The following is a 25955-nucleotide window of genomic DNA, read 5'->3' on the forward strand; positions in this document are numbered from 1 at the left end:
ATGTCAGGTTTTCCATTTTTTCTGTTATGGTTGGAACTTTTTAAAAAATATCTTGGCTGGGCATGATGGCTCACACCTGTAATCCCAGCACTTTGGGAGGCTGAGGCAGGTGGATCACTTGAGGTCATGAGTTCGAGACTAGCTTGACTAATATGGCAAAACCCCATCTCTACTAAAAATCCAAAAATTAGCTAGGTGTGATGGCATGTGCCTGTAATTCCAGCTTCTCTGGAGCCTGAACCAGGAAAATTGCTTGGGCCTGGGAGGCAGAGATTGCAGTGAGCCAAGATCATGCCACTGCACTCCAGCCTGGGCAACAGAGCAAAACTCCATCTCAAAAATATTAATTTTATATATATATATATACACACACACACACACATATACATATACATACACACACACACACCCCTTATCCTTAGGTCTTAAAGACATTTTCTTGAAGCTCTTCTTTGTTTGTTTATTTTGCCCTTTCCGTCTCTTCTACCACCCTATTCTAAGTCACCATCACCTCTGCCTTGGGTCACTGTAACAGCCTCTTAACTGCTCTCTCAGCTTCTAGCCTTGCCTCTGTACAATAACCATGCTGACCGAAAAATAAGCCAGATCATTTCATTCCTCTGCTAAAAAGCCTCCAATGGAGTCTCATTTCATTCCAAGCAAAAGCCTAAGCATTTCTAGGAAGTAAGAGAGGGTGGGGTGGGCAAAGCCCTGGGGGATCTCGCCCCTCACAACCCCTCTTGCTTCCTATGGCTCTCTCCCCTGCTCCACTGCAGCCACACGCTGACCTCCCAGAGGAGCCTGGAACATGCCAAACACACTCCCACCTCAGGACCTTTCACCTCCTGTTCTCTTCGCCTGGAATTCTCTTCCTCCACAAATCCACAGTCTTGCTCCTCCTCTAAAAGCAGGCCTTGCTCGGCTCAAAGGTCAACCTTATCAGAGAGAACTTCCCCTGAATTTTACTTAAATGTGATCCAGATATTCTTTTTTTTATTTTTCTCACTGAACATTTTGTTTTTTTTTTTACAAGGTCTCACTATGGCCGGGCGCGGTGGCTCACGCCTGTAATCTCAGCACTTTGGGAGGCCAAGGCGGGCGGATCACAAGGTCAGGAGTTCGAGACCAACCTGGGCAATATGGTGAAACCCTATCTCTCCTAAAAACAGAAAAATTAGCCAGGCATGGTGGTGCACACCTGTAGTCCCAGCTACTTGGGAGGCTGAGGCAGAGAATCACTTGAACCCGGGAGGTGGAGATTGCGGTTAGCCAAGGTAGTGCCACTGCACTCTAGCTGGGGTGACAGAGTGAGACTCCATCTCAAAAAAAGAAAAAAAAAATCTCAACTGGGAGTGGTGACTCACACCTGTAATCGCAGTACTTTGGAAGGCCAAGGTAGGCAGATCACAAGGTCAGGAGTTTGAGACCAGCCTGGCCAACATGGTAAAACCCTGTCTCTACTAAAAACACAAAAAAATTAACCAGGCGTGGTCGCACGCACCTGTAATCCCAGCTACTCAGAAGGCTGAGGGAGGAGAATTGCTTGAACCCAGGAGGCGGAGGTTGCAGTGAGCCGAAATCATGCCACTGCACTCTAGCCTGGGCAACAGAGCAAGACTCCATCTCAAAAAAAAAAAAAAAAAAGGCCGGGCACAATGGCTTATGCCTGTAATCCCAGCACTTTGGGAGGCCGAGGTGGGCGGATCACGAGGTCAGGAGATTGAGACCTTCCTGGCTAACACGGTGAAACCCCGTCTTTACTAAAAATACAAAAAAAGTGGCCGGGCGCGGTGGCTCAAGCCTGTAATCCCAGCACTTTGGGAGGCCGAGACGGGTGGATCACTAGGTCAGGAGATCGAGACCATCCTGGCTAACACGGTGAAACCCCGTCTCTACTAAAAAATACAAAAAACTAGCCAGGCGAGGTGGCGGGCGCCTGTAGTCCCAGCTACTCAGGAGGCTGAGACAGGAGAATGGCCCGAACCCGAGAGGCGGAGCTTGCAGTGAGCTGAGATCCGGCCACTGCACTCCAGCCTGGGCGACAGAGCGAGACTCCGTCTCAAAAAAAAAAAAAAAAAAAAAAAAAAAAACAAAAAAAAATTAGCCGGATGTCATGGTGGGCGCCTGTAGTCCCAGCTACTTGGGAGGCTGAGGCAGGAGAATGGCCTGAACCCGGGAGGCAGAGCTTGCAGTGAGCTGAGATCTTGCCACTGCACTCCAGCCTGGGCAACAGAGCGAGATTCTGTCTCAAAAAACAAAACGAAACAAAACAAAACTCACCATATTGCTGAATATGAATCCAATTCATTCTTTCTAAACACTATAGAGTACTTCATCAAATGCCACGTTTTTCTTACCCATCTCCTTAATGACAGACACATAGTCTGCCTCCGGCTCCAATTATGTACCCAACATGAAATAAACTTTCTCAAACATATACCCTCATAAACCTGTATGAGAGGGTTCATTTGTTTTTGGTGTTTTATTTTGTTTTTTGTTTTTTGAAATGGAGTCTTGCTTTGTCACCCAGACTGGAGTGCAGTGGCGTGCTCTCAGCTCACTTCAACCTCCATCTCCCAGGTTCAAGCGATTCTCCTGCCACAGCCTCCTGCATAGCTGAGATTACAGGTATGCACCACCATGCCCAGCTAATTTTTGTATATTTAGTGGAGATGGGGTTTCACCATGTTGGTCAGGCTGGTCTCGAACTCCTGACCTTGTGATCTGCCCGTCTCAGCCTCCCAAAGTGCTGGGATTATAGGCATGAGCCCGGCCTGTTTTTGGTGTTTTGACGTGGGAGGAGTTGGGGATGGTTTATACAGATAGTTCCTGATTTACAATGGTTCAACTTACGATATTTTCAGTTTACAATGGGTTTATCAGGATGTAACACCATCATAAATCAAAGATCATCTATATACTCAGAAGCAGGATCTCTGGGACGTAAGACAAACATAGTTGTACTTAATTTGACGAAGTACAGCCAAAAGGCCTTCTCAGACAAAAAGCACACACGTAATTTATACCCTCGTTAGCAATTTGTGGAAAATCCTGTTCCACTACATCCTTACCAGCCCTTTGAATTGCTTCGTCTAAGTTTTAGCAGGATTATGGATATATTATATTATCTCTGTTGTTTTAATTTGGATTTCTCTGATTACCAGGCTAGAGCTCATAGCGTTTTAGTTCTAGAGTTTGTAACATTTGTTGGGGGAGAAGGGAAAGATCACAATTTATTTAAACACTAACAAAATGTATTAAGTCGTTTATTCACCTTTACACCTCATAGCTCATTGTTTCCTCCTGGATTCGCTTCTTTTCTTGCTTTGTACTTAACTTTAGCAGTGGTTTCAAAGGCCTTTAAATGGCAACATTTTTGAGGCCTTGAATAAATATTGATCACATTCCAGTATTTAAACGACAGTATAGCTAGAGAGAAAAATTCCAGGCCGGGCGCGGTGGCTCACGACTGTAATCCCAGCACTTTGGGAGGCCAAGGAGGGCGGACCACGAGGTCAGGAGATTGAGACCATCCTGGCTAACACAGTGAAACCCCATATCTACTAAAAATACAAAAATTAGCAGGGTGTGGTGGCGGACGCCTGTAGTTCCAGTTGCTTGGGACCACACCGAAACAGGAGAATCACTTGACCCCGGAAGGTGGACGTTGCAGTGAGCCAAGATTGCGCCGCTGCACTCCAGCCTAGGTGACAGAGCGAGACTCTCAAAAAAAAAAAAAAAAAAAAAAAATCTAGTTTTAAAGTTTTTTTCCTTCAGCATTTTGAAAATGTCACTTTGGGCTGGGTGCGGTGGCTCACGCCTGTAATCCCAACACTGTGGGAGGCCGAGGCAGGCAGATCACGAAGTCAGGAAATCGAGACCCTCCCGGCTAGCACGGTGAAACCCTGTCTCTACTAAAAATACAAAAAATTAGCCGGGTGTGGTGGTGGGCGCCTGTGGTCTCAGCTGCTCGGGAGGCTGAGGCAGGAGAATGGCGTGAACCCGGGAGGCGGAGCTTGCAGTGAGCTGAGATCACACCACTGCACTCCAGCCTGGGCAACAGAGCGAGACTCTTGTCTCTACAGAAATCAGCCAGGCATGATAGTGCTTACCTGTAGTCCCAGCTACATGGAAGGATTACTTGAGCCCTGGAAGTCGAGGCTGCAGTGAACTGAGATCACACCGCTATACTCTAGCCTGGGCAACAGGGTAAGACCATGTCAAAAAAAAAAAACCTTTTGATTTTTTGTTGACAATCTGCTTTTTCTCTCCACAAGTTTCTCCTCTGCCCATAGTGTGTTGTATCTGCAAATGTCACTTTTGTTTTCTTTTTTCAAGACAGGGTCTTGCTCTGTCACCCAGGCTGGAGTGCAGTGGCATGATCATAGCTCACCGCAGCCTAAAACTGCTGGACTCAAGGGATCCTCTCACCTCAGCCTCCCAAAGTTCTGGGACTACAAGTGCACACCACTGCACTTGTCTAATATTATATGTATATTTTTCCTTTTTTTTTTTTTTGTAGAGAGAGCGTCTCTCTAATGTTGCCCAAGCTGGTCTGAACTCCTGAGCTCAAGCGATTCTCCTGCCTCAGCCTCTCGAAGTGTTAGGATTATAAGTGTGAGCAACTACACACAGACCAAGTTTGCAGTTTACTGATCCATTATCCTGGTGACAGACATTTAGGTTATTTCCAGTTTTGTGCCAGTGGGAAAAATATTGCTATGAATATTCCATACGTTTCTCTTGGTGCACACATGCAAGAGTTTGGAATGGAAATGCTGAGTCATAAGGTCTGTACATCTTCAATTTTATTCAATAATACCAAATTGTTTTCCAATCAACTCATTACCTTCGGATCAGCTGGGGTCAAGCATCTTTGCGTTTGTTGATAGGTTCTTCTGTGAAGTGTCAGTTCAAGTCTTTGCCCATTTTTCCGTTGGGCTGCCTGTCTTTTTCTCATTTGTCTGTAACTGTTTTTAAAGAATATATTCTTGGCTGGATGTGGTGGCTCACGCCTGTAATCCCAGCACTTTGGGAGGCTGAAGCAGGCAGATCACTTGAGGCCAAGAGTTCGAGACCAGCCTGACCAATAAAGCGAAACCCCATCTCTACTAAAAAAATAAAAAATAAAAGAATATATCCTAGATATTAGCCTTTCCTCAGTTAGGATAATATTATTGCAAGTATCTTCCCCCAATTTGCAACTTGTCTTTTTACTCTTCTTGTGGTATCTTTTTGTTTTTATATTTTTGATACAGGGTCTCACTCTGTCACCCAGGCTGGAGTGCAGTGACGTGCAATCACAGCTCACTATAGCCTCAGCCTCCAGGGATCAAGCGATCCTCCCACCTCAGCCTCCTGAGTGGCTGAAACAATAGGCATGCGCCACCATGTCCAGCTAATTTTTTTGTATTTTTTGTAGAGATGGGATTTCACCACGTTGCCCAGGCTGGTCTCAAACCCCTGGCTTCAAGTAATCTACCCGCCTTGGCCTCCCAAAGTGCTGGGGTTGTAGATGTGAGCCATCATGCCCTGCTTAGAAATTGGCTTTTCAAATACTCTTCCACTTTATTTACCAATCTCAATGTCTGTCCTTCCATCCTTCCTTCCTTCCTTTCTGTATTTCTTTCTTTCCTTCTTTCTCTTTTTTTCTTTCTTTTCTTTCTTTCTTCTTTTCTTTCTTTCTTTCTTTCTTTCTTTCTTTCTTTCTTTTTCTTTCTTTCTCTCTCTCTCTCTCTCTCTTTCTTTCTTTTTCTTTTCTTTTCTTTTTTTTTTGTTTCTGAGTCAGAGTCTCACTCTGTCACCCAGGCTGGAGTGCAGTGGCACAATCTTGGCTCACTGCTGCAACTTCTGCCTCCCGGGTTCAAGCGATTCTTCTACCTCAGCCTCCCTAGTAGCTGGGATTATAGACACGTGCCGCCACGCCAAGCTAATTTTTGTATTTTTGATAGAGATGAGTTTCACCATGTTGACCAGGCTGGTCTTGAACTCCTGGCCTCAAGCAATCCACATGCCTCAGCCTCCTAAAGTGTTGGGATTACAGGTGTGAGCCACCGCGCTCAGCCTTTCCTGTATTTCTAAATTTCCAACTGCTATAATTTTCTTTCAGCCTATAGAATTTCCTTTAGAATTTCTGTGGTAAGAGTCTGCTGGTGACAAATTCATTCAACTTTTATTTGTCAGAAATATCTATATTTCACCTTTATTTTCGAAAAATATTTTCACTGGATATTGAATTCTAGGTTGGTTTTTGTTTTTCCAGCACTTCAAAGATGTAGTTCCATTATTTTCTAGCCTCTAATCGGAAATCAACTGTAATTCTTAAAATTGTTCTTTTACGTAATGCATCTATTTTCTCTGGCTGCTTTTACTATTTTTTTTTTTTAATTATTTAATTTATGGCCGGGCAAGGTAGCTCATGCCTGTAATCCTAGCACTTTGGGAGTCCAAGGCAGGTGGATCACCTGAGATCAGGAGTTTGAGACCAGCCTAGCCGACATGATGAAACCCCATCTCTACTAAAAATACAAAAAATCAGCGGGGTGTGGTGGCGGGCGCCTGTAATCCCAGCCACTCTGGAGGCCAAGGCAGGAGAATGGCTTGAACCTGGGAAACGGAGGTTGCAGTGAGTCAAGATCGCGCCTTTGCACTCCAGCCTGGGCAACAAAAGCAAAACTCCATCTCAAAAAAGAAAAAAAAGAAAAAAAAAAAAGAAGAAGAAGAAAGGGAAAAAGAGAAAGAGAGAGAACAAATTTATTTATTTATTTATTTATTTATTTTTTTTTTTTTTTGAGATGGAGTCTCGCTCTGTCGCCCAGGCTGGAGTGCAGTGGCCGGATCTTGGCTCACTGCAAGCTCCGCCTCCCGAGTTTACGCCATTCTCCTGCCTCAGCCTCCTGAGTAGCTGGGACTACAGGCGCCCGCCACCTCACCCGGCTAGATTTTTTGTATTTTTTTAGTAGAGACGGGGTTTCACCGTGTTAGCCAGGATGGTCTCGATCTCCTGACCTCGTGATCCGCCTGTCTCGGCCTCCCAAAGTGCTGGGATTACAGGCTTGAGCCACCGCACCCAGCCTTATTTATTTATTTTTAAGACAGGGTCTCACTCTGTCACTCAGGCTGGAGTGTGCAGTGGTGCAATCTTGGCTCACTGCAGCCTTGAGCTCGTGGGCTGAAGCCTCATCCTCCCCCCTCAGCCTCCTGAATAGCTAGGATTACAGGTATGCATCGCCATGTCCGGCTAATTATTTTGTATCTTTTGTAGATATAGGGTTTCACCATGTTACCCAGGCTGGTCTAGATCTCTTGGCTCAAGGGATCTGCCCTCATTGGCCTACCAAAGTGCTGGGATTAGAGGTGTGAGCCAACGCTTTTAATGATTTATCTTTATCTTTGGTTTTCAAGTTTGTCAATTATGTGCCCAGCGTGGTTTTCTTTTTTTTTCCTTTGTTCTTTTTCTCTTTTGAGACAGGGTCTCTGTTGCCCAGTGGTGTGAACTTGGCTTACTGCAGCTTCAACCTCCCGGTCTCCAGCAATTCTCCCACCACAGCCTCCTGAGAGCTAGGACTACAAGAGCACGCAACGACTCCTGGCTAATTTTTGTTTATTTTTTGTAGAGGCTAATTCCCACTATGGTGTCCAGGCTGGTTTCAAACTCTTTGGCTCAGGCGATTTTTCTACCCTGGCCTCCCAAAGTGCTAGGGTTACAGACGTAAGCCACCATGTTCAGTCTGGTTTTCTTTATATTTATCTTCCTGAAGGCTTGTTGCAATTCCTGAATCTTTGGGTACTGTTTTTAAATCAAATTTTGAAAATTTTTGGCTAGTATTTCTTCAAAAAATCATTGCCCTCTTATTTCTTTTTCTTTTTCTTTCTTTTTTTTTTTTAGATGGAGTTTTGCTCTTGTTGCCCAGGCTGGAGTGCAATGGTGCAATCTTGGCTCACCGCAACCTCCGCCTCCCGGGTTCAAGCGATTCTCCTGCCTCAGCCTCCCAAGTAGCTGGGATTACAGGCGATTCTCCTGGGTTCAAGCGATTCTCCTGCCTCAGCCTCCCAAGTAGCTGGGATTACAGGCATGTACTGCATGCCCAGCTAAGTTTGCATTTTTAATAGAGATGGAGTTTCTCGATGTTGGTCAGATTGGTCTCGAACTCCTGACCTCAAGTGATCTGCCCCGCCTTGGCCTCCCAAAGTGCGGAGATTATAGGCATGAGCCACCATGCCTGGCCTTTTTTTTTTTTTTTTTTTTTTTTTTTTTTTTTTTTGAGACAAATCTCACTCTGTCACCCAGGCTGGAGGGCGGGGCGAAATCTCGGCTCACTGCAAACTCCGCCTCCCGGGTTCAAGCAATTCTCTGCCTCAGCCTCCTGAGTAGCTGAGATTACAGCATCTGCCACCAAGCCCAGCTAATTTTTGTATTTTTAGTAAAGACAGAGTTTCATCATCTTGGCCAAGCTGGTCTTGAACTCCTGATCTCGTGTTCCACCTGCCACAGCCTCCCAAAGTGCTGGGATTATAGGCATGAGCCACCACACCCGCCTACCCGACCTTGCCCTCTTTATTTCTATCCTTTCCTTCTGAGACTCCAATTACTGACATGCCTACCCGAACAAAGCATAAAACCAAGCCTCCACAAGGTGAGATGATCTGACAGTAATTTAACTGCCTGCTAGAATAAAACTCAACATTCTTTAGACATCCAAGTGCAGTGCTTCACATCTTTTATCCCAGCACTTTAGGAGACCAAAGTAGGAGGATTGCTTGAGCCCAGGAGTTCAAGACCAGTCTGGGCCACATAGTAAGACCCCTTCTTATTTTTTTTGAGATGGAGTCTTGCTCTGTCACCCAGGCTGGAGTGCAGTGGTGTGATCTCCGCTCACTGCAACCTCCGCCTCACAGGTTCAAGCAATTCTCTGCCACAGTCTCCCAAGTAGCTGGGATTACAAGCGCCCACCACCGCACCCGGCTAATTTTTTTATTTTTAAAATTTTTTTAGTAGAGATGGGGTTTCACCATCTTGGCCAGGCTGGTCTTGAAATCCTGACCTCGTGATCCATCCGCCTCAGACTCCCAAAGTGCTGGGATTACAGGCGTGAGCCACCGCACCTGGCCATTTTTTTTTTTTTTTTTTGAGATGGAGTCTTGCTGTCTTGCCCAGGCTGGAGTCCAGTGGTGTGAACTTGGCTGACTGCAACCTCTGCCTCCAGAGTTCAAGCAATTCTCATGCCTCAGCCTCCCGAGTAGCTGGGATTACAGGCATATGCCACCACGTCCGGATAATTTTGTATTTTTCGTAGAGATGGGGTTTCTCCATGTTGGCCAGGCTGGTCTTGAACTCCTGACCTAGGTGATCCATCCGCCTCAGCCTCCCAAAGTGCTGGGATTACAAGCATGAGCCACTGCACCTGGTCAGTGAGACTCCTTCTCTACCAAATAAAAATAAAATAAAAACATCTTCAGAAGACAATAACAGGAGCCAGTCTCTACAACACATTATCCATAATGTCAAGTGTATAATGAAATTATCTGATGTTCAACCAAGCAGGGAACTGTGACCTATGATAAAGCAAAACATCAGTCAATAGAAAGAGACCTACAAATGGCCCAGACATTGTCGGCCTCCTGAGTAGCTGGGACTACAGGTGCCTGCCACCATGCCCAGCTAATTTTTTTTTTTTTTTTGAGACAAAGTCTCGCTGTTGCCCAGGCTGGAGTGCAGTGGCACGATCTCAGCTCACTGCAAGCTCCGCCCCCCCGGTTCACGCCATTCTCCTGCCTCAGCCTCCCAAGTAGCTGGGACTACAGGCACCCGCCACAACGCCCGGATAATTTTTTGTATTTTTAGTAGAGATGGGGTTTCACCGTGTTAGCCAGGGTGGTCTCGATCTCCTGACCTCGTGATCTGCCCGCCTCGGCCTCCCAAAGTGCTGGAATTACATGCATGAGCCACCGCACCTGGCCTTTTGTATTTTTAGTAGAGACGGGATTTCACCGTGTTAACCAGGATGGTCTCGATTTCCTGACCTGGTGATCTGCCCACCTCAGCCTCCCAAAGTGCTGGGATTACAGGCGTGGGCCACCGTGCCCGGCCCTTTTTTTTTTTTTTTTTTTTTTTAGACAGGGTCTCCATCTAGCACCTAGGCTGGAATACAGTGCCGAGATCTTGGCTCACTGAAACCTTCACCTCACAGTTCAAGTGATCCTCCTGACTCAGACTCAGTGTCTTGAATAGCTGGGAGTACAAGGGATGCAAAACTAAACCCAGCAAATTTTTGTATTTTTTGTAGAGATGGGATCTCGCTATGTTGCTCAGGCTGGTCTCAAACTCCTGAGCTCAAGCAACCTTCCCACCTCAGCCTCCCAAAGCGCTGGGATTACAGGCATGAGCCACCGTGCTCAGCCACAAAATACTTTGTTGGTCAGGCGCAGTGGCTCACACCTATAATCCCAACACTTTGGGAGGCTGAGGTGGGAGAATCACTTAAGCCCAGGCATTTGAGACCAGACCTGGCAACATAGTGAGACCTCATCTCTATAAAAAATATAAAAATTAACCAAGTGTGGTGGCATGTGCCCATGGGCCCAGCTACTTGGGAGGCTGAGGCAGGAGAACTGGTTGATCCCAGGAGGTCGAGGGTGCAGTGAGCCATGATGGAGCCACTGCACTCCAGCCTGGGTGACAAAGCAAGACCCTATTTCAAATAAAAAAATAATAATAATGTGATTTTTGAATGTGATTAACATCAGGTTGAATACAACCAAGGAAATAATCAGTGAATTTAAAAACAGATCAATAAACATCATCCCAATGGAGAGAATAAAAGACTGAAAATCAAGAAAAACAGAAAAAAATAAAAAACTGGCTAATGTCCAAAAGGCAAAAAATAAAATAAAATAATAAAATAAAAAAAACTTTGAGGTTAATTTTCTATCAAACAAAATTTATTTCCATTCTTATTGGACAACAATTATTTGCATTGCTCTCAATTTCCTACAAGTTAAAATCTACCCTTACAGAATATTTCAATGTAAATAAATCAATGGTAAATGGTAACTGAAATAAAAATACATTCCTCTAAAGAATTGGATAATCCCTGAGTGAGCTTGCTAGGCAATGGCCCTAAGCACTGAAAGGACATGCAATAATTTATTTTTCTCTATTCCCAAATTTTGAATAGTTTTTGTTAACAAGAACTAGGAGAGAAATGTGACCTTTCTCTTTCTTTCTTCTCTTCTTTTCTCCCATAAACACTTCTATAGCATTCTTGTGTACACCTTTTCTTGTCTTTTTTTTTTTTTTAGACTGAGTCTTGCACTGTTACCCAGGCTGAAGTGCAGCGGCACATTCTTGGCTCACTGCAACCTCCGCCTCCCAGGTTTAAGCAATTCTCCTGCCCCAGCCTCCCAAGTAGCTGGGACTACAGGCATGCACCACTACACCCAGCTAGTTTTTATATTTTTAGTAGAGATGGGGTTTCACCACTTTGGGCAGGCTGGTCTCAAACTCCTGACCTCAAGTGATCTGCCCATCTCGGCCTCCCAAAGTGCTGGGATTACAGGTGTGAGCCACCGTGCCCAACCATGTATGTACCTTTTCTTCCCTCTCTCTCTTTCTCTCCCTTTCTCAAACACTTCTACAGTATATGTACCAAGCACTATGATAAACATTTCACAAATATAAACTCATTTAATCTTGGTAAAAGAGAAATTGTCCTAAACCTGATCTGAGGCAAAATGTTTTTGTGGGATATAATTCCCAGTTTTTCTCTAGAAAAAAAAAAAATACAATTCTTGAGAAAATGTTTACATTATTTTCTGATGAACTATGATTAAGACTTATTCTGGGTGCCAGGCATGGTGGCTCATGCCTGTAATCCCAGCCCTTTGGGAGGCTGAGGTGGGTGGGTCATTTGAGGCCAGGAGTTCGAGACCAGCCTAGGCAACATGGTAAAACCCCACCTCCACTAAAAATACAAAAAATGTAGCCAGGCGTGGTGGTGCATGCATGTCTGTAGTCCCAGCTACTCAGCAGGCTGAGGCAGGAGAATCTCTTGAACCCGGGAGGCAGAGGTTATAGCGAGCTAAGATCACGTCACTGCACCCTGGCCTGGGCGACAGAGTGAGACTCTGTCTCAAAAAAACAAAACAAAACAAAAAAAAAAAATATCCAACTGACTTTTTTCTGAAAGGCTGGCTACCACCTGTGAGTATTCTGTTAAGAGCCTAGTAATCTTGAACCAATCCTTTTTTCTTTATCTCTTCTAGCAATGATTATGTACTCATTTTCTTTTTCTTTAAGAGAACAAATTTATTAATTGGCTTACTAAAATCCTTTTCCCTTGTAACATGATTGTAACAAAACTTTGACACATGCCCATAACTAAAGTGTCTAAAATCTAATTTTCTTAAGCAATTTTCATCGTAACCCAAGAGGTCTAAACATGACTCTACTCTCCTTTCCTACCCAGTTTTTGTGGCTTAGAGCAGAAAACACTTCTCTTGTCCAGGGAGATGGCCTCATAGGCCAGGGGTTTATGACAAACCTCTGGTATATGGCTGGATTAACAAGTGTCAGTCATGAGAATAAAATTAAAAAAAAAAAAAAAGCCTTCAGTAACTAACCACAGCAATCACAGAGGACCATCTACCAAGGTAGAAGAATATTCTTAGAGTTTCAGGTGAACTGGAATCACGCTGGTGTGAGAAGGGTTTATAATCAAGGAGAAGTAAACTTGAGTTTTTTGGCAAGCTTGATGTCTGAACCTCCTGACTATCACCACCAAAAACGTATCGCAGCTGGGCGTGGTGGCTCACGCCTAAAATCCCTACACTTTGGGAGGTGTAGATGGGTGGAAGGATTGCTCGAGGCCAGGAGTTTGAGATCGGCCTGATCAACATAGCAAGACCTTCTCCTCACTACAAAAAGAAAAAAAAAATTAGCCAGGCATGTTGGCACATTTGGCTCATGCCTGTAGTCCCAGCTACTCGGGAGGCTGAGGCAGGAGAATCGCTTGAGTGCAGGAGTTTGAGGTTACAGTGAGTTATAGTTGTGCCATTGCACTCCAGCTTGGGTGACAGAGCAAGAGCCTGTCTCTAAAACTAATACTGATAATAATAGGTGAAGAGTCATTTTTCTCTGTTTTAAGTATCTGGATAATCTGAATAAATCTTGGGTCATTTATGGCCCAGATGTTAGTATCACACATTCAAATAAAAAAAAGTCCAGTAGACAAAAATAGTGAAAAAAAAGAAAAATCCAAAAATCCAATCACATTTTTCAAAAACCAGTGAAGGGGATCCAGTTAATAATCCTTTCTACTTCTGTTCAGTTCCCTGATACCTGTAGCTGCTCTGTTGCCTCTTTCTCTCCAATCTCTTCCCTTTTTAACCCTCTTTTTTTTTCTTTTTGAGACAGGGTTTCACTCTGTCATCCAGAATGGAGTACAGTGGCACAACGGCCACTCACTGCAACCTCTCCCTCCCAGGTTCAAGCAATTCTTGTGCCTCAGCCTCCTGAGTAGCTGGGATTACAGGCATGTGCCACCGTGCCAGCTAATTTTTGTATTTTTAGTAGAGATGGGGTCTCGCTGTATTGCTCAGGCTGGTCTCAAACTCCTGGCCTCATGTGATCCGCCCGCCTCGACCTCCCAAAGTGCTGGGATTACAGGTGTAAGCTACCATGCCCAGCCAACACTCTTTTCTCTTTATTATATAGATTAACCTCCAGCCTCTTGGGGCATTATACAGATTTTTCTCCTTCATCCATTAACCCATCTCTTGAGCTTCCACTAAAACAGCTTTTTTTTTTAAATTAAAAAACAAACAAACAAACAAACCCAGGCTGGAGTTCAGTGGTAGAATCATAGCTCCCTGCTCACTGCAGCTTCTCACTCCTGGGCTTAAGTGGTCCTCCAGCCTCCAGAGTAGCTGGGAATATAGGCACATGCCACCACACTCAACTAATCTTTTATTTTTTGTAGAGCCAGGATTTTGCCATGTTGTCCAGGCTGGTCTCAAACTCCTGGGTTCAAGTGAGCCATCCATCTTGGCCTCTCAAAGTGCTGGGATTACAGATATGAGCCAATGAGCCCAGCCAAGGCCACATTATCTTAACCTCTAGGTGAGTGTCTACAATGGTCCATTAGTTGCCTTGTATGTATAGAAGCTCCTCACTCTCTTTCCAGCTGCTGCCTGAGACAGCAGAATGGAAGAATAACAGGCATTCCTGTTGTGGAAGCCAGTGTTATGGAGCTATGAAAGCTCAGCCTTCTTATATTCTATAGTTCGGAGCTTCCTTTCTGTGAATAGTTTCCATAGGGGTGGTGCTGTTCACATCCTTGCTAAGTGCATATTGGCTATATGCATATTAGTGAGTATGTTGATTATAGATATGACTGCTGCACATCCTTGTTCTACCACCCCCACTTATCTGGTTGGAGGTTTGACATATAAGCAAATAGCCACAATTTGTCCACTTGATAAGGGGTGATGACCCTCCCTGCAATGTAAGCAACCGTCATGGGCTAGAACTTGGACTTCAATAATTCATGGACTCATAGACTTCATCTTCATACCTATCCAGCCTAAGGGTCTTTATCTATTACCCATGGGTAACTGGACTATAATTCCCCAGGGCCAAAAGAGAAGTCTTGTTCCAAATTCCTATATGCCGAATAGTCTCTAGCCATATTTGGTCTCTAGCCAGCCCTACATTTACAAGACAATGTGTTAAGGACCCTACCTAGCTAGGGAATTTGGGTGTGGGAGGTAAAGAGAAAAAAGGCCACTTAGAGCAACAAGAGCTGTTGATTATTTTTAAATGAAGTCAAGGACGATTTTTAATCACTGACCACTATGGCCACTGCTGTCTAAGTGTTCCTGGGCCTGAAGGTGAAGAAAATTGGCACAGGCCTCACTGGCTTTCCCTTCCTCTCACGTTGTGGGTTTGGGAACAAACTGGGAGGCCGTCACTGGCCAGATGAAAAAAGGCTTGTTTGCTCATTCATCAGGAAGATAAGATCTGTCTACATTCCCTCCTCTAGCCATTTGCTTTAACACCTACATGAATGTCAAGCAATTGGTAATGTGGTCTCAATCCTAAGCAGATGGACCAAACCCTGAAAGTAAGTTCTGTTGTATGTTGCCTGTGTGATTTTACACAACTCACTTTTTCTCACGCCTCACTGTACTCATCTGTAAAATAGGAATAACACCTATGTATTCATTTGCTAGGGCTGCCATAACAAAGTACCACACGCTGGGTGGCTTAAGCAGCACAAGTGCATTTTATCACTGTTCTGGAGGCTGGAAGTCCAAGATCAAGTGTCAGCAGGGTTGTTTTCTTCTGAAGCCTCTAAGATTGTTTTCTTCTAAGCCAAGGAGTTGGCTTATAGGTGGCCATCTGCTCCCTGTCTTCACTTGGTCTTCCCTCTGTGTGTGTGTCTGTATCTTAATTTCCTCTTATTTTTTTAAATTAATTAATTAATTAATTAATTTTTGAGACAGGGTCTCACTCTGCCACCCAGGCTGGAATGCAATGGCACGATCTTGGCTCACTGCAACCTCCGCCTCCTGAGTTCAACAATTCTCCTGCCGCAGCCTCCCAAGTAGCTGGGACGACAGGTGCCTGCCACCACGCCCAGCTGATTTTTGTGTTTTTAGTAGAGACAGGGTTTCACCATGTTGGCCAGGCTGGTCTAGAACTCCTGACCTCAAGTGACCTGAGCACCTCAGCCTTCCAAAGTGCTGGGATTACAGGCATGAGTCACTGTGCCCAGCCAATTTCCCCTTCTTATGAGGACACTAGTTATATTGGATAAGGACCCACCTAATGGTCTCATTCTAACTTAATTACCTTTTTAAGGACTCTATCTCCAAATACAGTCACATTCCAGGGTATTGGAGGTTAGGACCTCAATTATGAATTTGGAGATGGTGAAGGGGCAGGGCAGGGGTTGAGAGGGGGAGACACTTCAGCCTGTAACAGTCTACTAGGTATTATTGTGAAGATTGAATTAGCTAAAGTGTTTAAAGCATTAACATAAAGCCTGACATAATATGACCCCCCCAAAATGGTAATTATGAAATCCCATATAAAAGAAAAGTACTGCCATCTAAATACACAGAGAACATAGACAGGTACAGGGAATTCCAACCATGGCTCTTCGTTTCCCATCTGATGGATACTGCTCTTATTCTTCCAGCCCTTGTTTTAAAAATATGCAAACATGGGCTGGGCATGGTGGCTCACACCTGTAATCCAGCACTTTGGGAGGCTGAGGTGGGCAGATCACGAGGTCAAGAGATCGAGACCGTCCTGGCCAACATGGTGAAACCCAATCTTTAGTAAAACTACAAACATTAGCTGGGTGTGGTGGTGGGTGCATGTAGTCCCAGCTACTTGGGAGGCTGAGGCAGGAGAATTGCTTGAACCTGCGAGGCAGAGGTGGCAGTGACCCGAGATCATGCCACTGCACTCCAGCCTGGTGACAGAGCAAGACTCCATCTAAAAATATATATATATATATGTGTATATATATATATATATATATGCAAACACGGCCCGGCATGGTGGTTCATGCCTGTAATCTCAGCACTTTGGGAGGCTGAGGCGGGCGGACCACAGTGTAAGGTCAAAAGTTTGAGATCAGCCTGGCAAACATGGTAAAACTCTGTCTCTACTACAAATACAAAAATTAGCTAAACGTGGTGGCACATGCCTGTAATCCCAACTACTTAGGAGGCTGAAGTCAGAGAATTGCTTGAACCCGGGAGCTGGAGGTTGCAGTGAGCCGAGATCGTGCCACTGCACTCCAGCCTGGGAGACAGTAAGACTCCATCTAAAAAAAGAAAAGAAAAGAAAAGAAAAGAAATGCAGCCAGCCAGGCACGGTGGCTTATGTCTGTAATCCCAGCACTTTGGGAGGCCGAGACAGGAAGATCACTTGAGGTCAGGAGTTCAAGACCAGCCTGGCCAACATGGTGAAACCCCATCTCTAATAAAAATACAAAAATTAGCCCGGTTTAATGGCGCAGGCCTGTAATCCCAGCTGCTCGAGAGGCTGTGGCAGGAGAATCGCTTGAACCTGGGCGGCGGAGGTTACAGTGAGCCGATATCGCAACACTACACTCCAGCCTGGGTGACAGAGCAAGACTCTGTCTCTTAAAAAAAAAAAAAACAAACATAATACTTGAATATAACATCTGTGGAGGTTTTTCTATGGGATGACAAGCAAAGATGTTATGTTTTTCTCTGATGCCTGTTGCTGTTATTCTGGTAATATTATGAACTCTCCAAGGACTAACTTACACTTCCTTTGTGCCCCTTACTAAGAACACCATGCTAAGCATATAGGAAGGACTCAGTAAAAAACAGCCAATCAAACCACATGCTCTTGTGATAGTTGACTTAGTCTTGTAACAAGTCCTGCCTGATTAGAGGCACATTATCCTGAGAGGGTAGAACGCCATCTAGTGACTCTTGTTATCAGACTAGAAAACTGTGAGATTCAGGAAATCCCAGATTGCTACTCCCATGTCTCATCTATTTGATATTTGCACATGCAAACCCAAATAGAAATCTTATAGTTTGGCAGCTTTATATATTAATGATAAATTCAACTAAGCTTTTATTTCCCTTAATTGCTAAGAGACTTCTGGCCTTCATATAGTTAACCTCAGTGAATCTGATTATTTATAGAATGGAGAAGCAATAAATAAAAGTGTCATGCAATTATTGACAATGGAATAAATATACAGAAGACCAAGAGAAATTCAGAAATCATACAGCATCAATATTGCACTCCAGCCTGGGCAACAAGAGTGAAACTGTGTCTCAAAAAAAAAAGTTTACTCTTTTATCTCAAAAGTTTATTGTATGATGTAAATCTTCAGCTTTGGCAGAATACCGTTTTAAACGCTCAACCATTCTGTATTTGACCAAGATGCATTTTTGTTGCACGTCTACTTAGAGCATATTATTTGCCAAATTCTGGTTTGGGTACTGAGAAAAAAGAGAGGAGAGAGACAAAGTCCTTGTCTCCAAACAATTCCTCTTACATACGGAATAAAGTGTGTGTGTGTGTGTGTGTGTGTGTGTGTGTGTGTGTGTGTGTGTGTGTATGATTAGAATATAGTGGAAAATATGCTATGAGACCATAGGTGAAAAATTGAATCCTGTTTTGGAAGGTCTAGACCCAGGGCTTTTGGGAGACTCAGCAACCCCCTAAAAGATAATCAGATGATAAATACTGAGCCCTACCAAGCAGAAATGCTTCCTGGAAGAGGTCATGTCTAAACTAAATCCTAAAGGAAGAATCAGAGCTGGTCAGTTAAAGGGTTAAAGGGTAGAAAGTCAAAGTGGGGAGGGCAAAGAAAGTGCTGGGAAGGAACAGTGGTTTCAGACCAAGGGAACAGAATATGTGCAAAGATCTGAGGGGAGAAAGACAGAAAGAATACATCCATTTTAGATCTGGAAGTATACAAGCTGCTACACTGAAATAGTTTCAACTTACACACTTACTGTGGTAGCCAGCCTCCAAGATGACCCCCAATGACCCTCCCCCTGCTACAGAAGGGCATAATATTGATGTCCTTCTGTAGTCCCTTCCAACACTTAATGTAGTCCCTTCCAACCTGTGTAACCCATAGGATATTATGAAAACTATTGTGCATGACTTCTGAGGTTATGTTACAAAAGACATTGTGGCTTCTGTCTTGTTCTCTTTTGGATCATTTGCTGCCATGTCATGAGGAAACCAAAGAAGCCCTGTCATTGTGGGATGGAACTGAGGCCTCTAGCCAATAGCTATATGAGTGAATCTTCTTGGAAATATATTTTCCAGCCCCAGTTGACTGTAGCCTTGACTATAACCTCTTGAGAAACCCTGAGCCAGTATCACCCAACTAAGCCTCCCCAGATTCCTGATGCACAGCAACGAGAGATAACAAATGTTTATTGTTCTAAGTTGCTAAATTTGGGGAGTAATTTGTTATGCGACAATAGATAATATACTCACTAATGTGCTCAAAAATATCTCCTGGAGCAAATGCATCTGTTTCTATTCTTCAGTCATTTTCATCTCAGCTATTGGTTCGATTCCATAGCTTGCTTGGTAAATTTATGCTTATACATTTTTTATACACTTTTGACGTATTTTAGGAAGACTGTTAATCCTGTTGTATCCAGGAAACACAAAAGCAGAGCTGGAAGGAAGAGGCAAACAATGGAAACAAAAGTGAAGATGATAACAAAAACAAGAAAATTACAAAACCCGCCCCGGGCTATGGAATAAATGTTCGGTAGGAGGGATTCCGAAGAACACAGGGAACAAGCAACAAGTGAAACTCCTAAACATCAACATCAATCACCAAGCAATGAGGAAAAGCTGTTGATGAAATGGAACGCTCTGAGCCTGTGCCTCGAGGATAGGCACCAAGGTTGGATGCCTATTAGCTTTCTGAGGCTCAGAGTTTGAGGATTCAAAGACCAGACCCAGCAAAAGAGCCACTGGTGGGTTCACTAGAAGTGGCTTCTCGGCACTACGACCTATTTTGGTTTTTTGTTTGTTTTTTGTTTTTGTTTTTTGAGACAGGGTCTCAATCTGTCGCCTAGACCGGACTACAGTGTTGTGATCTTGGCTCACCATAATCTCCTACTTCGAGGCTCAAAAGATTCTCCCACCTTAGCCTCCCAAGTAGCTGGGATTACAGACGTGTGCCACCACTGCCTGACTAATTTTTGTATTTTTTAGTACAAATGGGGTTTCACCATGTTGGCCAGCCTGGTCTTGAACTCCTAACCTCAAGTGATCCAACCGCCTCAGCCTCCCAAAGTGCTGGGATCATAGGCGCGAGCCACCGTGCCCAGCCAAGACCTATTCTGATCTGCCCAGCATCAAAGTGAGCAACAGGTGGTGTCTGCAAAAACTTTCACTGCCAAGTAGTTATCCACTGCATCTGCAGGGATCATCAGGGAGGCAGCTCATCGGCCTTAGACGATTTTCCAGTATAGACTCTTACTGATAGAATCAGTGGTTGTAACATTTTAACCAACAGACACTCATTGGAAGAAATGCCTTTGGAAACCGAGCCTTAGACTCTTTTTTAAAAATAGAGGTGGGGCAGTGGGGTTGGGGGTATCTCATTCTGTTGTCCAGGCTGGTCTCAAACCCTTGGCCTGGAGCAATCCTCTTGCCTTGGCCTCCCAAAGTCCTGGGATTACAGGCATGAACCATGATGCCCAGCCTTAGACTCTCATTCATATACTCATTTCAACAAATGTTTATTGAGCTCCAAGGATGGGCAAATCCACACCCTCATACAGCTTTTTTATTTAAAAAAAAAAAAGGGAAGAAGATAGTAAACATATAAACAAAATAGATAACAATCCCAGGTAATGTTAAGTGTTATTAAAAAAAAAAATAAGGGGCTGGGCACGGTGGCTCATGCCTGTAATCCCAGCATTTTTTGAGAGACTGAGGCAGGTAGATCACGAGGTCAGGAGATCAAGACCATCCTGGCTAACACGGTGAAACCCTGTCTCTACTAAAAATACAAAAAATTAGCCGGGCATGGTGGCGCACGCCTATAGTCCCAGCTACTTGGGAGGCTGAGGTAGGAGAATCGCTTGAACCTGGGAGGCGGAGGTTGCAGTGAGCCGAGATCATGCCACTGCACTCCAGCCTGGGAGATGGCAAGACTCCGTCTCAAAAAAAAAAAAAAAAAAAAATAGGACTGGGCACAGTGGTGCATGCTTGTAATCCTAGCATTTTGGGAGGATGAGGCAGACAGATTGCTTGAGCTCAGGATTTCGAGACGAGCCTGGGCAACACGGTGAAACCTCATATCAAAAAGAAAAGAAAAAAATACAAAAATTAACCAGGCATGGTGGTGTGAGCCTGTAGTTCCAGCTATTCGGAAGGTTGAGGTGGCTGCGTTGCTTGAGCCCAGAAAGTGGAGGCTGCAGTGATATCACACCAATGCACTCCAGCCTGGATGACACAGTGGGATCCTGTCTTGAAAGGAAAGAGAGGAAAGAGAGAAAGAAAAGAAAAGAAAACGCATGGTGGCTCATGACTCCCAGCACTTTGGGAGGCTGAGGTGGGAGGATCACTTGAGCCCAGGACTTCACAACCAGACTGGGCAACACAGTAAAGCCCCCGTCTCTAAAATATAATTTAAAAATTAGCTGAGTGTGGTGGCACATACCTGTAGTCCCAGCTACTCGGGGTGCTGAAGTAGGAAGATTGCTTGAGCTGGGGAAATCAAGGAGGCTGCAATGACCTGTGACTGCATCACCACACTCCAGCCTGGGTTACAGAGTGACCCTATCTCCAAAAGCAAAGAAAGAAGGAAAAAATAAAGGTAGGACAGAGTTAGGGGATTGAGGATGTCCTTTTTGGAAGGTTGTTCAGAAAAGGCTTGATGAAGAGGTGCCATATGAATCATCTCTTAGTCATTTTAGGCTTACCAATATATAGATTAAGAAATTGCCATTTGAAACCTAAATCTGTTCATAATCAGACAAGCATCTGTAGTTTATTGTGGCTGCAATTTAGAAGTGTGGGATGAGGAGAGGGAGGCATAAGCTATTAAGAGAGGTGAAAAGGCAAGAGTTGGTTTTAGAGTGTGAGGAAGAGAGAAGAATCATGATAGAAAGAAAGGTGGGCTCATTCATTGAGAACGGGAAACCGTAAGGTTGAAGGCAAGTGGATGAAGATGAATTCAGTTTAGGGCATGTTGAGTTTGAGGTGCCTATGGGACATCCAAGTAAACAGGTGAGCAGGAAGTTGAAAATACATGTCTAGAGCAGACCTGTGCCTGAGATACACAGGTTTGAAATATGAAAGGTAATAAAAACCAAGAGAGGTCAGAGAGGGCACCTTTGTTGAGGGAAAAAATAGTCAATGACAGAACTACCAGAAAAACCAACACTTACAGGATTGACAGCAAACAGACAGAGACAGTGAAGGAAGCCTAAAACAGAATGACTAATCAGAACCATAGAGAATAGTCAGGGAGATGTGGGGTGTTGTGATTTCATAGTTCCCATCTGGTCAAGTGGTTGTTCCGTGGAGGCCTGTCACTTCCCTGTCTTTGGCGGTCTGACAAAGCCTTCATTCACTGAACAAATGTTTACTGCACCCATGCCATGTGTCACTTTTCTAGTGACACATGAATGAACAAAACAGTAAGCCCTGACTTTAGGGCACTTACATTCTAGTGTGGGGAACAGACAATAAACATTAAAAACAGGTTAAACAGCTGGGCGCAGTGGCTCACACCTGTAATCCCAGCACTTTGGGAGGCCAAGTCAGGTATTGCTTGAGCTCATGAGTTTGAGACCAGCCTGGGCAACATGGCAAAACCCCATCTCTACAAAAAATACAAAAATTAGCTGGGCATGGTGGTGCGGGCCTGTAGTCCTAGCTACTTCTGAGGCTGAGGTGGGAGGATGGCTTAAGCCCAGGAGGCAGGGGCTGCAGTGAGCCGAGATCACGTGACTGCACTCCAGCCTGGGTGAATGCACATTATAAGGTGATAAAAGCTACGAAAAAAAAAGTAGAGTAAAGGGCATCAGGATGTAGAGAGGATATCCGAGCAACTTCCAGCAAGGAAGTCAGGTTAGGCCTCAGTGAGTGACAATTGAGTAAAAACTTTTAAGTTTGCCCAGGCCGGGCACGGTAGCTCACGCCTATAATCCCAGCACTTTGGGAGGCCAAGGCAGGCAGATCACGAGGTCAGGAGTTCCAGACCCGCCTGGCTAACATAGTGAAACCCCATCTCTACTAAAAATAAAAAAAGTAGCCAGACTTGGTGGCGGGTGTCTGTAATCCCAGCTCTCAACTCGGGAGACTGAGGCAGGAGAATTCCTTGAACCCAAGAGGCGGAGGTTGCAGTGAGCTGAGATCCTGCCACTGCACTCCAGCCTGGGCAGACACAGCAAGACCCCATCTGCGGGGGGGCGGTGGGGAGGGCTTTAAGTTTGCCCAGTAGATATCCGGGAGTAGGTCAGCACGGTGGTTCACGCCTGTAATCCCAGCAGTTTGGAAGGCCAAGGCGGAAGGATCACTGAAGGTCGGGAGTTCGAGAGGAGCCTGGTCAACATGGAGAAACCCCACCTCTACTAAAAATACAATAATTAGCTGGGCGTGGTGGCACGCGCACCGATAGACACAGCTACTAGGGAGGCTGAAGCAGGAGAATCTCTTGAACCTGGGAGGCACAGGTTGTAGTGAGCCGAGATCGCGCCACTGGGCGACAAAGCGAGACTCGGTCTCAAAAAAAAAAAAAAGATATCTAGAAGTAGAGCATTCTAGATTACATCAACGAAGAAATAACGTGCATCAGGTAGGATTTTGGCTTTTGTTCTAACAGAAATGAGAGGCTGCTGGAGGGTTTTGAGAAAAGGGTCTGATGAAGGTTTTCTAACATAACTACCCTGCTGGCTACATTTAGAATAGATACTGAGTGGCAAAGGTGGAAGCAGGAAGACCAGTAAGGGGGTCAGCGCAGTTCGGGGAAGACACGATGGTGCCTGGAACCACGAGGACAGCAGGGAGGGTTTCTTGATGGTTTGAAAGCCAAGGTAAAGATAAGGAGTCAAGAGTAACACAGGCTTGCGTCCTACACCAAAGGAAAGCCACTGCGGTCTGCGGGAGCCAGGGAAGACCCTGGCAAGGGCCGGTCGTTTGTTTGTGGTTTTGGTGGAGGGCGAAGGAATCAGGATTTCAGCTTGGGCACGTGGGACGGTCAGGAGAGAAGTCTGAGCTGGAGATGCAAGGATGTCGCCAGCACACAGCTTGGTGTCTCCAGTCACGAGAGCAAACACATACATACTTTCAGGTGGGCTAAGTGCCGCGGAAAAAAAAAAAGAAAAGGAAAGCGTGAGTGTGTATGCGGGCGGGAACGATACAAAAGATGGCCGGAGGAGGCCTTTCTGAGAAAGGGACGCCTGCTTTCCGTCCAAGAAAAAGAAGCGAGAAGGGCGAGAAGCGCTTGCGGAAAAGCTGGCAGAGTGGGGCCGGGCGCGGTGATTCAGGCCTTAAGTCCCTGCACTTTGGGAAGGCCAGGAGTTCGAGACCAACCTGGGCAACAGAGCGAGACCCCCGTCTCTGCTTTATTAGATAAAATAATTTTCAAAACAATAAGAAAACCTAGCAGTGCACATCCAACCCGAGGCCCTCGCAGCCAGACCAGAGGCACCAGGGCGGCCAGGCGAGGCGCTGCGAGGAAGCTGGTGCTTCTCGGAGTCCATGACCCTGGCCGGGGAGAGCCCCAGGCAGAGCCCGAGGACCACGGCTCTCTCGCGGGCGTCCTGCCCCGCGGCGTGGTTACGGGGCCGCCGAAACCGTAACTCATCTACTGGACACTTCCAGCTTCCTCCAAAGGCCGAGCAAGCGGGGCTACAAGGCAGATTTCATGTCTGCTCCCAAGCTCGACCGCTTTACAGCCAATCCTCTCTCGTCTGGTAAACGCGTAAAATCCACACAATCACAACTTTCACAACGAAAGGGAGGGCGCAGGCCTCTCGTCGGCACACTGGCCGCCTCGCCCGCGTCACTCTGAGGTAACAGCTTTTCTCTTCAATCGCTGCATGGAACTCCGGCATGCCAGGCCTCTCCCACTACGGGTCGAAGGATGGCTCACGTCACATTGCGCGAACAAGGATGGTCACGCGCCACAAAAGGATTTGCAGGGCGGGGCGACTCGACGGCCCTCCCTTTTGTTCCCATTGGCTGCAGTCGTCAGGTTCGCCTCCTCCACTGCCTACCGGGGAGCCTAGGGCCTGACAGAAGCCCGCCCCCCGTGGCGCTCGTGCGCACGCGTGGCGGGCTCTCGGCGCACTGAGCAGGCGCGGCCTCGTGTCGGCCGGAGGGGGCGGGTGCAACGGCGCGCGCTGCGTCCCGGCGCTCGGCTTTCCCTCCGCCGGTCCCGCCCTCCGTCGCGGCGGCGCGGTGTATCCTGGGATAGGGAGCGATCTCCGAGCGAGGCGGCAAGATGGACGCGGGATTTTTCCGCGTAAGTAGAGGCGCCGGGCGCTGGGGTGAGGCCAGGGGCTTCTCGGTAAGGCCTGGTAGGAGCCCTTAGCTTGGGACAGGGTGGCCAGCGAGGGGAGGCTTCAGAGATCCTAAGGATTCCTCCCAGTGCCGGCGCACACCGCCCCCCCCGCGCTGCGGCGGAGACCGGTGCGCCCCTGCGCAGTCTCCTCCTCCGGAATGGTCCCCTTTACGCGGCGGCGACGGTGGCCGGAAAATGGCGGCGGGAATGGGCCGGGATGGTACCTCGCTGCCCGCCTGCCTGGCGGGGCCTGCAGGCCGAGCGCCGTGCGTGCCGCCGGGTCCTGGGGCCTAGTGGAGCCGGAGGAGGAAGTCCCGAGTGGGAGGCCAAAGGGAAGCCCTGAGGTCACTGGCGGCAGCAGGGCTGGGAGAATATGGTTTGGGGGTACATCTTGGGAGAGCAACTTAGGAGGAGGAGGACAGGAAGCAGCATTCAGCGGCATTTTTTGAAAAAGCGCCCCCGCGCCGCTCCCCAACGTTCTCCCTCCAGGTCCTAAGCCTTCGTGGATGGGCCAGGTCAGGGTTCGCGGGAGCTCCCGCCCAATTTGATATCCCTTCAGGGAGGGGGACGTAGATAACTTGTTGCGACAATGTGAATTTAAGGTTCTGTGAGGGTAGAGGGTGCAACGAAAACTGTGCGCGGATATGGAGGCAGGTTATGGAGTGATTCAACTCCTTCCCGCCCTCCATATCGCTCACCACCCGCCACCGTCGTGTTTTTACTTTTGGAGTCCGCTGGCTAAAGGTGACTCTTAACTAGGCTCTGCCAGCGTCGTCTGCTCATCGCCTGCAGGCAGGGAAGTTACTCCGTCGTAGTTGGTTCTCGGGGCCCACACTTTATCAGGGTCGTGCTGTAGCCTGTGTGTCCCACATTCCCCTCCTGTAGGAAATAAGCACT

The 25955-nt window shown here is 46.2% G+C and overlaps 1 protein-coding gene across 14 annotated transcripts in view; it reads left to right on the top strand.

Moving 5' to 3' along the window:
* Window positions 1–24774: 24774 nt before the first annotated feature.
* SRRM1 (serine and arginine repetitive matrix 1) overlaps window positions 24775–25955 on the top strand; it is a 29972-nt gene continuing 28791 nt past the window's right edge. For 12 of the 14 annotated variants that reach the window (XM_050790523.1, XM_050790498.1, XM_050790527.1 and 9 more), the window contains exon 1: window positions 24845–25019. In XM_050790523.1, coding sequence (XP_050646480.1) covers window positions 24999–25019 — 21 coding nt within the window. In that variant the 5' untranslated portion in view covers window positions 24845–24998. Of the gene's footprint in view, window positions 25020–25254; window positions 25574–25955 lie in introns of those variants that run through there. The other 2 variants (XM_050790492.1, XM_050790522.1) reach the window with 2 other exon arrangements.

Source organism: Macaca thibetana, chromosome 1 (assembly GCF_024542745.1).
Source record: "Macaca thibetana thibetana isolate TM-01 chromosome 1, ASM2454274v1, whole genome shotgun sequence".
NCBI lineage: Eukaryota > Metazoa > Chordata > Mammalia > Primates > Cercopithecidae > Macaca > Macaca thibetana.